Below are 12,238 nucleotides of genomic sequence, written 5' to 3'. Positions count from 1 at the left end.
GCTTGGTACGCATTGATTATAAAGATGGATTAATCGACAATGAATTTTTTTCGAATCGATGATTAACATCGATGTCAACGAAGAAGAGGAAAAGAGAAGAAGAAGAAGAAGAAGGAGGAGGAGGAGGGAGAAGATTAATCAGTTTTGTTTTTTAGGTTTTAATTTAATGAGTTAGATTAGTGGGTAGTAGTTAGTTTAGTGGGTTATTATAATTAGTTATAACCTTAATTAGGATAAGGGGCATATTAGTCTTCTCTAATCATTTCGGACACCCCTTAGAATGTAGGGTGGACAATCCTATCACAGAGAAGTCCCCCACCAAAATGGGCTAGCCCCCAAAAAATCGTTCTTACCAAACTCTCAGGTTGGAGGTCCAAGCCCGGATGCACTGCTCTGGTAGATTATCAAAATAGTAGGGTTATTTTGGGCAATCCATAAAATAGCTAACTCATAAATGACCATCTCATTTAGTCTATCTCAGTCAGTCTCACTCAGGAAGGAGGAGGAGAATCAGCAGAATGTCAAGCGTCTTGCCGGAGTAAATCATAGAGGAGAACATACTCACAAGTTTACCTGTAAAGTCAATTACAAGATTCAGGTGTGTCTTCAAAAATTGGTATCATCTATTTCGAAACCCTAATTTCATCAAAAATCATCTCAACCATGCTCTTCTCATGAACCGATTCAACATCTTGGTTGCCAACAACGAAAATGTTCTTCTATCAACAACATCATCACCATTTGTAAGTCATGCTCTTGAGATTGATTATCCATTGAAGTCCAGAAAATGTATGCTTTCAGTTCTAGGTTCTTCTAATGGTTTGGTTCTCTTATTAATAATAGCACCTTATGACAATCTTTGCATTTGGAACCCTGCTACCAGAGAATATAAACGAGTGCCAGATTCAGGCGACTCAGAGTCAGACTCACATGGGTTTGGTTTTGATTGCAAGAATGATGATTATAAGGTGATAAAAATTGCTAGTTCTGATCCTAATGAAGAAGTTTCAGAAGCTAGTGTTTACTCATTAGCTTCAAATTCATGGAAGGAACTTGGTTCCACTTCTTATTATTTCCCTCTTGGTACAAATAAGGGGCTTCTACTTAATGGTGTTCTTCATTGGATTGTATCTAGTGTTCTTGTTTGTTTTGATATTTCTGATGAGATGTTCCGTGATGTGCGGTTACCTTACAGCAGTTCAGATGGGGTCCGGGCCCTTTCCACTTTAGATTTGGGCGTTTGGGAAGGGAAACTTTGTCTATTTCAAAAGAATCACATGGAGAATCCTACTGTATGTATGCATCAAAATGATCACGTCGAAGTGTGGACGATGATGGATAACAAGTGGAGTAAGCATTTAAAGATTACTGCACATATGACAGACATGTCCTATGGAAGGCCAATCCAAACTTTACAAAATGGTGAGATCCTTATTGAAGGCAGACCAGGGGTGGAAGAGTGCATTGATCCGGCGGAAGAGTGGATTGATATGATTTTGTATGACCCTAAGCTTGAAAGAGTCGGAACTCTGAAGATATATGGTCTCCCAGAAGATTCTAATGTGGATACTTATATTGAAACCTTAGTACCACTAAACTCCGGTACTTATGTTAACAAAACAAGAACAAACAAGTATATAACAAGAAAGAAAAGAAATAGATACTGACGACTGATGGGAATCTAGATTCATGAACCAAGTTAGTAAGGGTACAGACAAGAAGGGAGGAAGATATTGTTGGAAGGGATGGTTAAGCGGAAAATGGTTCATTGTATGTAGCAGTGGATTATCCAAAAATGAAATTGAAATCAGGTGCATGGCAGTTATAACGGCATTTTGGGTAATTTCCAAGCACTTTGCTATTTGTTATTTTCTTATGCGACTGAATGTAGAAACCCAGCATCTTTTTTATTTATAGATAAGTAAACGAGAAAATCACACAACTGTATTTGTTTTGCACTTGTTTACAACCACACAACTGTATTTGTGCTAGTGCATGCATGTTTTTGGATATAATCTTCCCCAAGGTAGGTGACTTGTAGTTTTCAATTGTTTACTAGTATTTAGGTGTGTCCGAGTATGTGGCTGTGTCCATATCTATGGACACACGATACGGCGACCCCGGAGAAGTATCCGCGCAACACAGCGTGGCATTAATAATAAAATGTTCAGAATATCGTCTCCATGCTATGTTCGCCTGGGGCATAGTCGAGGTGTCTCAGTGTGGCACTTTTTTGCCTGGGAATCTAAAAGGATGGTGCCTCTTTGATTTACTTTGGTTTTAGTATATGGTACTAGATTAGTTATATGAATCAGATACTTAGGCTATTGATGTAAATTTAACTGAACTGCATAGAAAAAATATGCTTTTGGTTGTTTTGCTTTATGCCCTGGAAAGAGGGTAATCTGCCGGCGAGAAAGAAAGCCATTCCAATTTCGATAATGAAGTGAATCTCCCGTATCTCAAAACCATGTTTTATTGATCTTTCAGGCCCTGCAAGGCTGGGTAGACTCTCCTCGTGGATCAGGGCACATGTAAAGGTAAAAATAGACCAAAGATGCACTGGAAGGGGGCTCCAAACTCGTATTGGCTAGATCTTTATTATTCAACTATTCTTTCTGAAGGAGTCTCCAAGATCTTTACTATTCTTGGAGTCTCATGTAGTTATATGGTTCATATGGAAATATAGGTGCAAGTGTTATCATGATAACGAATCCTGTGTCACATTAAACAAAAAATGGAAACTAAGATCAGGAAGATAGGATAGTTGCAAAGATAAATGAACTCATCCCATAGGCAATAGTTCCTAACAGTATTAGTTCAGGATCTAAACTTTTCAGATTCTTTTATCTTTGATGAATTCTGATACAGGGAAGCAGTGGAATTGTGTAAAGTGCTGTTGCTTAGCTAGAAGTAGAAAGTTCGGCTGGGAAGGATGCAGTTTCATGGGTTGCTGAGAAAATCGGAGATAAATAATAAAGAAGTGAAGCAGTATGGGAGGTAGACAGCGTAGGCTATATGAAGAACCAAACCATATCATAAGGACTCCAGATATATGCTGTAAGTTCAATGGATGACAGTCGTTCCTTCTTGGCAAAGCCTGTCAGCATTATCTGTTGCAACTGCAGGGAGGTGTGTAAGGTCAGTTTTGTTTCCAGTCAACATTATGAAAATGTTACCAGCATTCTCCATTAACACCTTTTCTCGTTTGTCATAGACAAGAATAGCTCCGACTGCCCCTCTAGTAATTCACTAGTCATGGCTCTCTTACTCTGTATCTTTCTTTAGGCCTGTTGTAGTGTACTAACTAGAATAACTAGGTAACTTACAGATGAAACTGGAGTGTATAACCTCTTGTGAGGGACTGGTTTTGCCTCAGAACCTGAGCTGGTTATTGGCGTAACACTCCCATGCATGGCCCCACTCAATAGCACCTGAGTACTCGGCCAAACCTTACAGTCTTGATATATTTGACAGTTCCGCATAGTCATAATTTACTTTAGTCTTCACTCGCAGCTCCTCATCACTCCAGTCACATGGAGGATTTTATTGCAGAAAGTTTATGATTCGAGTGCGTGCATTTAGTTCTAGGTTTCAAGTTTATTTACTTCTTCTACTGATTATTTCTTTGTGCTTTCAGCTTCCAAATCTTCCACCATTCCACCGCCAAGTACTTTGAAGACTTGAGGTACCAGATTAGAAGCCCATGCCGAACATTTACATTATGAATGATAATAGCCTTGAAATTAGCAGGAGTTAACTTGAAGATTTTTTATAGAGGTCCGAAATCCAAACTGAATACAATTTGAACACCATCCGTCTTGGACCACCTGAAGGTACATCCTGATGCCTCCTGATATCTCATGGACGACAACTTATATCAACAAATCCACCGGGAAGATGACACAAAAGTATGAACATTTTCAGAAGTACAACACCACCACAAGACAAATTCAGCATTAGAAAACAGAAACTGCTGGATGATGATAAAACCAGGAATTTGAGTTATTCAACTCAGAAACACATGAATTTAGCCATTCTATTTTCACCATTAAAGGACTGGGAGGTATTTTACAAGACAAGGTCTTATAAGATGTTGGATTCCCTCGACCACTCTGTAACCAATTTGTTAAAAACACCTTTTATCCTACACTATTTGGATATACTGAAGGGTGCTTGCTTACCCATGCCTAGAGGGGATGAGCTGAACAATTTCTTTGAAAAGGCCGGGTAGATTTTTATTCTTTTTTCTTCTTTCTGTCTTTTTTATATAATTTGTTCTTACATTTTTATCTAGCAAGGTTGAATTGTCATTGTGTCAATGAATTAACTGTTCTAAGTTCTTTTACTATCCAGGGCGTCAATTATTTTTGGGTTGAACGCAGTCTATGGAAATTACACGAGATCATTCTGCTGTAGGGCCTTTGGATTTCAAATTTGCTGCCGCTCTTATTCGCTACCCTGTAAAACTGCGGCATCTATGGTTGGGAACTTGGTACGAACTCTCTCTCTCTCTCTCGCCCACTATGATTCCGCAACTGTAGGAAAAATCGACTCAAGTTGGAAATGATCCCTCAACCCACTATTTTCATACCCATGGTTAGCAGCACCTTCCATTGATTTGAAATGTAGTATTGAGTATTCTGTATCGCCGTATTACCATTTTTTTGTTGGTGTATCCTAGTAACGTATTGGTATCCTGTATTGGAAGGAACACGTGTGTTCAAAGTTTGTGTTCATCTGAACATAAATGCATTCGTACATGTTTTCCTTGTTCTTTTTACAATTGATGCAAATTTTGTCTCTTTGAGCTTGAAAACAAATTCAAGGTGATCCTATTTTCACTATTATATATAATTTTTAGGTAAATGAACTGAGTGGGACTGGAATCGGAGCAAAGGTTACCACAGCGCAGTATGCTTCTGATGTGATTTCCCTAAATTTCTATCGTGCAAGATATCTACAATTGTTCCAGAGTTAAACCACTGGTAAATGCACTAGGTGGAGACCAGGTCTTTCCATGGAGCTTTTGTTACTATGCTGTTTCACCGGTATATGAAGACCAGGTCTTTCCAATGGAGATATTACAAAGAGAATTGCATTCATAGAGGCAATTCTGATTTCAGGCAAGAAAAGAAGAACCAAGGTTTGTGCAGGTTCAATAGTTGCATCTTTTCTGTATTATTTTGATATGTAATCCTTTAAGAGATTTTACTTGGTTTTTGGTGAAAAGGTTGTAAATGTGAATCTGGTATGTTAGATGCTGTACTTCAGAGTTTGTAATGTACTTGTTTTGAAATTTAATTGTGAATCGAGCCAGTGAACTACATTTTTAAGGTTCTATGTTGCAGGACTTGGCTATTTCAGCTGCATGTATTCCTGGTTGAAATCGCAAAATTAATCACCTTTTACCGAATTCCAGCCAGTAACTCATAATGTGCCATGTTGAGATTGGCAACTGTGCCCCAGTCTTCCAAAATTGTTGCCACTTTTCAGTTTCGGATTACCGAATGCACCATCGAGTCCTTTACCAGAACTCTCAAGTTGGAGGTGAGGGGGTCGTCGCGTCCTTGAAACCGACCTACCAAGCCGGATGTACTCAAATTGGAGGGTTATTTTGGGCAATCTGAAAAACATCTTATAAATGACCTAGAATTTAGCATTTTAGCCCTCTCAGTCTCACTCAGGAAGAAGAAGCAGCAGCAGCAGCAGCAGCAGAATGTCGAGCTCCTTGCCAGAGGATATCATAGAGGAGAACATACTCATAAGGTTACCTGTCAAATCTATTTCAAGATTCAGGTGTGTCTCCAGAAATTGGTATCATCTATTTCGAAACCCTAATTTTATCAAAAATCATCTCAACCATGCAATTCTCATGAACCGATTCAATTTCTTGGCTACCAACTCCGATTACAATTGCATTCTATCAACAACATCATCTCCATTTATAAGTCATGCTCTTGAGATTAATTTTCCATTCATGTGCAGTAATTGTATGCCTGCACTTCTAGGTTCTTCTAATGGTTTGGTTCTCATGGACCCAATGACATCTGATGAAAATACGTGCATTTGGAACCCAGCTACCGGAGAATATAAACGACTTCCAGAATATTTAGACCCCCTTGACTCTGTTGCACATGGATTTGGTTTTGATTGCAAGAATGATGATTATAAGGTAGTAAGAATTAGCTGTACTGATCCTAATGGAGAAGTTTTGGATGCGGGTGTTTACTCATTAGCTTCAAATTCATGGAAGAATCTTGGTATTGTTCCTTATGATCACTTCCCTCGTGGTACAAATAATGGGGTTCTACTTAATGGTGTTATTCATTGGATTGCGGCTGTAACCGTATCTAGAGTTCTTGTTTGTTTTGATGTTTCTGATGAGATGTTCCGTGATGTGCCATTACCTTACAACAGTTCAGATGAGGACGAGGCCCCTTCCATTTTTGATTTGGGCGTTTGGGAAGGGAAACTTTGTCTATTTCAAAAGAATCACACCGAGGATCCTGACATTTGTACGCATCAAAATGATCACGTCGATGTGTGGACGATGATGGATAACAAGTGGAGTAAGCATATAAAGATTACTGCACGTATGACAGACATGTACTATGGAAGGCCAATTCAAACTCTACAAAATGGTGAGATTCTTATTGAAGGCGGACTAAGGGAGGAAGAAGATAGCATTGATCTGATTTCTTATGACCCCAAGCTTGAAAGAGTTAGAGATCTGAAGATACATGGTTTCGTGGGCGTCTCTGAGGTGGATACTTATATTGAAACCTTAGTACCTCTAAACTCTGGTACTTATGTTAATAAGATACTGATACTGACGGACGATGGGGATCTGGATTTATGAACCAAGAAAGTAAGGGCGTAGATTAGAGGGGAAAATGGTTCATTGCGAGATCAGGCGCCTGGCGGTTGTATAAGTTATAACGGCATTTTGGGTAAATTCCAAAACAAAGTAATTTCTATGCACTTTCCTTTTTTGGTATTTGTTATTTTCTTATGCGAACGAATGATAGTTAGGTCTGCTTTCTTTAAGTATTAGTGTTTCAAAATTTTAAATTGGAATGAATTTGCAAATCCAAACTTCACATATTTTTTCTTTGCAACTCGAGTAAGGTCCTATCTCATTAAGCAATTATTTGTTGATGTTTGGAACTTTCATATGCGAGTGAAGACACAAACCAAGCATCACATATATTTTCTTTTATCAATTCGAGTAAGGTCCTCTCTCGTTAAACAATTATATGTTGGCTGTGTTTACCTCGTGACTCATAAAGGAAGCAGTCAAATTAAAGCTTTTCTTATCATGGCTCAAACTGTTTTGTCAGCAGCTAGTAGTTTCATAAGGTCGGCTGATTTCGAGCTAGGCGTCAACTTTAGTTAAAACTAGACTTGCAATTGTAATAATACAATTTTTATATCTTCATTATTTACTGTTTAGACATCTACTCTAAAATTCATTATCAATTTCCTTCAGAATTGAAAATGGACTTGTAAGCTCAATAGGTTGTGGCGTTAATAATAAAATGTTTAGAATATCGTCTCTATGCTATGTTTGCCAGGGGCATCGCCGAGGTGTCTCAGTGTGGCACTTTTTTGCCTGGGCATCTAGAGATATGGTGCATCTTTGATTTACTTCAGTTATAGTGTGGCACTTTTTTTCCTGGGCATCTAGAAATATGAATCAGGTAGAATTTTGAAGTGAATTTCACTGTACTAGCTGTTGCTTGTTTTGCTTTATGCCCTGCACCGGAGAACCTCGTTGGAGTCTCATTTAGTTATGGTTGTATTGATCATATTGAAGTACAGATGCAAATGTTGTCTTTGTTCGTAATACTGAACCCTGTGAACCTCACTCACATTATACAAAAAACTGGGAACTAAGATCAGGAAGATAGGATAGTGGCAAAGATAATGAACCCATCCTATAGGACAATTTTAGTACCTGATCAGGATCCAAACTTTCCAGATTCTTTTATATATGATGCATCTTTTTGTACAGGTGATGAATTCTGATACAAAAAAAATAAACTGCAACTAAGACTGGAGATCAAACGCCTAACAGAGTAATTTTTGTGCACTTTGCTTTTTTAATATTTGAAATTTTTGCATGCACATGAACGTAGAAACCAAGCATCATAGATTCATATATGTTTTTCACTTTTTCTTTATCAACTTCAGTCAGGTCTGCTTTCTTTTTAGTTATTTGGTATGACAGTGAATATACACAGATATGCAATCTGTAGGAGATTTACATGGTTTTTAGTGAAAAAGTTAAACTTGAATCTGGCATGTTTAAAGTAATACCTAGAGCTAAATTATTTTGTTCGATAACCATGAGTTCACAGGCTGTTCTGAGACAAAAGTACCAGTTGACCGTCGACACTTGACAGTATGTGTAGCAAAAGTTTGCATCCAAAGTGTAGTATAAGTCTGCCTAGTATTTAAGGCTTTCATGTAGTGCTAGTAGTTAGCCTTCGTACATTGGTGCCCTGTGGTACTGTTCTATGTTTCATGCCGATGTTGGATTATTTGGCGCGGCACATTATTCTTTACACATTTATTAATCACTGCACATGTATCTGGCCTGGATCTTGAGGTATCTTCCTACCTTAGTGTGTTTTCGAACCACTCCTAGATCCAATTTGTAGTGCACTAGAAAATGATGTTGCTGAAATCATGAGACAATGAGTAGAGACCAATTGTCGGATCAAGATCTAAACCTTTTCGATTCCATAATTTTGATGCATCAATTGTACAGGCGATATATTCTGGCACAGGGAATTAGTGGATATTGTGGAATTTATTAGGAACAGTGTAAAATTCAACAGCTTAGCTGATGCAGAAAGTTCTGTTAGAAACGAGGCAGTTACCGTAGGTTGCTGAAAAGATTAGAGACTGGTTAATATGTTCTTTTTAGGAAATAAAAAACAAAGAAGTGAGCCAGCATGGGAGGCAGACAGGGCAGGCTATTTGATAGAACAAAACCAGTATCCATAAGACTCCAGAAATTTGTAATGAGTTCAGTAACTTGTCATAGTGCAGCACGTAGTAGTAAGGTTGTATCACATATGCAACCAGTATGGGAGTTGGCAGGTTAGCTAGGGATTACCAAATTCCCAAGCGAACGAATTTTAGTCAGGTTAACTTGTCATAGTGCAGCACGTAGTAGTAAGGTCTGCTTTCTTTAAGTGTTTTGTATTAGTGCTTCAAACTTTCAAATTGAATGAATGTGCAAATCCAAGCATCGCATATTTTTTCTTTTTGCAACTCGAGTAAGTTCCTCTCTCATTAAGCAATTATATGTTGGTTGTGTTTAGCTCGTGACTCATAAAGAAATCAGTCAAACTAAAGCTTTTCTTATCGTGGCTCAAACTGTTTTGTGAGCAGCTAGTAGTTTCATAAGGTCGACTGATCACTTGAAGCTAGGCGCCTTCGTTAACTTTAGTTAAAAGTACACTTGCAGTCCTAATCAATTATTGCATATACAATTTTTATATCTTCGTTATTTATATTTTAGACATCTATTTTAAAATTCATATTTAGTTTTTTTGAATTGAAAATGGACTTGTAAGCTCAATAGGTCATAGTAAAATGTTTAGTATATCATCTGCATGTTATGTTCGCCTGGGGCATCTCAGTGTGGCACTTTTTTTCCTGGACATCTAGAAATATGGTGCATGTTCGATTTATTTCGGTTATCATATATGGTGCTAGCTTAGTCTTAGAATTAGCTAAGACTGTTGGAGTAATTTTACTGTACTAGATTTTGCTTGTTTTGCTTTATGCCCTGCACCAGAGAACCTTGGTGTCTCATTTTTACGGTTAAGGGTTGTACAGTACACAAAGTAGCCATTTCCTAGGTGGTTGAATTGAGATTTCAAATCTTGATGCCTCTGTCAAATCCATCTTTCAGGTCATTGACGACAAAAAAACACAGTTTCTTACAACCAACAGTAGTATAAGAATTTGATAAACTGGAATTGGAGCAAAGGTTACAGCATATGCTTCTGATGTTATTTCCCTAAATTCTCTTTGCAAGATATTTACAGTGGTTCCAAAGTTTAAACCAAATGCACCAGGTGGAGACCTGGAGTAGGTTATTTCATCCGTAGATGGGGAGACCAGGTCTTTCCATGGAAGGCATACCTATGGCTAGGGTTTGCACCAACACAAGAAAACAAGAAAACAAATTGAAAGAGAAATGCTGGAGTACATAGCTGCAATATGCTTGCCCACTTTATTGCTACCGCTAATATCAGGACGTGAGAACAAAGATACGAGATAAAAATGAGAGCCAACCCCTTTCATACGCATAACACTTTTGGAATTTGAATAAGGAAATGATTTCCTATTTGAGCTACGTATGGAAAGAGGCAACTGGACCCGCAAGAACAAGTCCGCGCCACGCCAAGCCAGCGCCGTGCCAAGCCAACAGTCCGCGCCGTACCAAATCCAAGCCAGCGTCCACGCCAAGCCAGCGCCCATTCTAAGCCGATCCAGCGCTAACAACTTGCATCTTTCGAGTGCCAGCAGCTTGCATCCTTCCAGCGCTAACAACTTGCATCTTTACAACAGCTTGCATCTTTCCAGCGCCAGCAGCTTGCATCCTTTCCAGCGCTAACAACTTGCATCTTTCCAGCGCCAGCAGCTTGCATCCTTCCAGCGCCAACGGCTTGCATCTTTACAGAAGCTTGCATCCTTTCCAGCGCTAACAGCTTGCATCTTTCCTTGCGCTAGCAGCTTGCATCCTTCCAGCGTTGCTCTTTAACGCCCAGTAGAAGGGAATCAACAATCTAATTTCATTACACGAAAAGATCAGGAACGATTTCTCCAAAATTGAAGCAAAGAAAAATCAGCAACCCCCCTGAGTTCACAAAGACTCTTTTCCCTGTCAGGAGATGCATGATTTCTGGGGACTTCGCCCGCAAAATCGTGCAGTCTATGATGAAACATTTATGTGAGATTCTATATTTCCCCAAGGCGCAACGTCAAGGCATATTTGCAGTCCTAAACCGCACTGCATCAGGGAAGCAGCTGTTTCCAACCAAAGAAGTCGTTCCCAAACCCCAACCTCTCCTGGAAAGCACGATTGATAGATGGAACTGGGGACTCCTAACCACTGTTCGCTTGAAGGGTGTCCAGTTTGACAGCACACTGATTAACGCAGCCGCTCTGCTTCAACATCCTCCAGCATCGACTCCGCTTCAACGATCACTCCGACAGCCGCTCCGCTTCAACGCTCGCTTCAGTAGCCGCTCCGTTTCAGCGTTCTTTCCATAAGCTTCTCCAGGATCCGAAGACGAGGCTTCAACGTTCGGCTTCTTAAGTTTCAACATCTTCTCCAAGAGACGAAGCTGCTTCAATGACGCTTCTTCCTGCAAAGGGTCGTACCACCACCCTCCCCATGTCAAGGATCATGATCACAGCCAACCAATCTTCGTAGTCATGGACAGTTTACTCGCTTACGCATCCAGCCAATCCTTTTACTTCCACGGATGACCGTACAACTCCAACCAATCCTTTTACTTCCACGAATGCCCATACAATTCCAGCCAACCTACTTTGTTACCACGACAATGTAGTCTCTTCTGATTACATCTGCTACCAAGAATTGTTGCCGCTCATTTGTTGATACCAGCCAGAGCTTCACCACAGCAGCAATCACTACAAAGATGGAAACATGTAAACCATACCTGAGGACTGAGGATATACACGGAATCCCTTCACTGTCAAAGCTCAGAAGACACAATCAATGAAAAGGCCATAGCCGAAACAAGTTAATCTACTCTTCAAGGGTGTAGCGCAAGAATATCATCACCTCTCTGTCTAGAAGACGCCTTCAACACTTTACGAGGCCGTGGAGGATCCCAAGCCTTCTCAGAGGAAAATAACTTCAGAAACTGAAGAAAAATGCGTCTGGGGACTTCTCTTCGCATTCCATCGACGACCATCAAAGACTCATGAGATAAATCCAAAGACGCGGCTGAAACATTTTCTTGAAGAAACAGAGGGAGCCATGATAAACAACATAACTCTCTCATTCCTACATCTTCGCTATCCAGAATATTTTGTCCATGCGATATCCTGAGCATCCCAGCGTCACATCCAGAAGAGTACGATAAGCTTGTATCAAATCACGTGGACGTGGATTCAAGGCGATGCAATGAAAATAGGATACACATGAGGACTACCAGCATGAGACGCTTTCACTCCCCTCAAC

General features: G+C 39.6%; 2 protein-coding genes across 6 annotated transcripts; both read left to right on the top strand.

Annotated features, from left to right (window-relative positions):
• The first annotated feature begins 495 nt into the window (after positions 1 to 495).
• On the top strand, positions 496 to 5,308 carry LOC113278165 (F-box/kelch-repeat protein At3g06240-like). 5 transcript variants are annotated; one of them, XR_003325353.1, is made up of 7 exons: positions 496 to 743; positions 884 to 1,839; positions 2,491 to 2,540; positions 2,872 to 3,141; positions 3,641 to 4,230; positions 4,357 to 4,495; positions 4,865 to 5,308. XR_003325353.1 is itself a non-coding variant. In XM_026527092.1 (7 exons), the coding sequence occupies exon 1, from the start codon at positions 675 to 677 to the stop codon at positions 1,665 to 1,667; it is 993 nt and encodes a 330-aa protein (XP_026382877.1). In that variant the 5' UTR covers positions 496 to 674; the 3' UTR covers positions 1,668 to 1,839; positions 2,491 to 2,540; positions 2,872 to 3,141; positions 3,641 to 3,688; positions 3,779 to 4,230; positions 4,357 to 4,495; positions 4,865 to 5,308. The 5 variants fall into 5 exon arrangements, 4 of the variants coding, with proteins under 4 accessions (XP_026382877.1, XP_026382872.1, XP_026382864.1 ...); XM_026527092.1 differs by having other exon boundaries at positions 496 to 1,839; positions 3,641 to 3,688; positions 3,779 to 4,230; XM_026527087.1 differs by having other exon boundaries at positions 496 to 1,839; positions 3,641 to 3,836; positions 3,928 to 4,230.
• Positions 5,309 to 5,719: 411 nt separating this feature from the next.
• Positions 5,720 to 6,862, top strand: LOC113281697 (F-box/kelch-repeat protein At3g06240-like). The gene is made up of 2 exons (XM_026530853.1): positions 5,720 to 5,799; positions 5,989 to 6,862. Exons 1-2 carry the CDS (start codon positions 5,720 to 5,722, stop codon positions 6,860 to 6,862), a joined length of 954 nt encoding a protein of 317 aa, XP_026386638.1.
• The last annotated feature ends 5,376 nt before the right edge of the window (positions 6,863 to 12,238 follow it).

This window comes from Papaver somniferum, chromosome 1 (genome assembly GCF_003573695.1).
Source record: "Papaver somniferum cultivar HN1 chromosome 1, ASM357369v1, whole genome shotgun sequence".
Taxonomy (NCBI): domain Eukaryota; kingdom Viridiplantae; phylum Streptophyta; class Magnoliopsida; order Ranunculales; family Papaveraceae; genus Papaver; species Papaver somniferum.
Note: the sequence above shows the minus strand (reverse complement) of the source record. Positions and strands in the feature narration are given on the sequence as shown.

Coding starts and splice junctions, on each gene's coding strand:
- LOC113278165 (XM_026527079.1), top strand. CDS start 675: ATGAACCGATTCAACATCTTGGTTGCCAACAACGAAAATGTTCTTCTA.
- LOC113281697 (XM_026530853.1), top strand. CDS start 5,720: ATGTCGAGCTCCTTGCCAGAGGATATCATAGAGGAGAACATACTCATA. Junction 5,800..5,988: donor AAATCTATTTCAAGATTCAG/GTGTGTCTCCAG, acceptor ATTCATGTGCAG/TAATTGTATGCCTGCACTTC.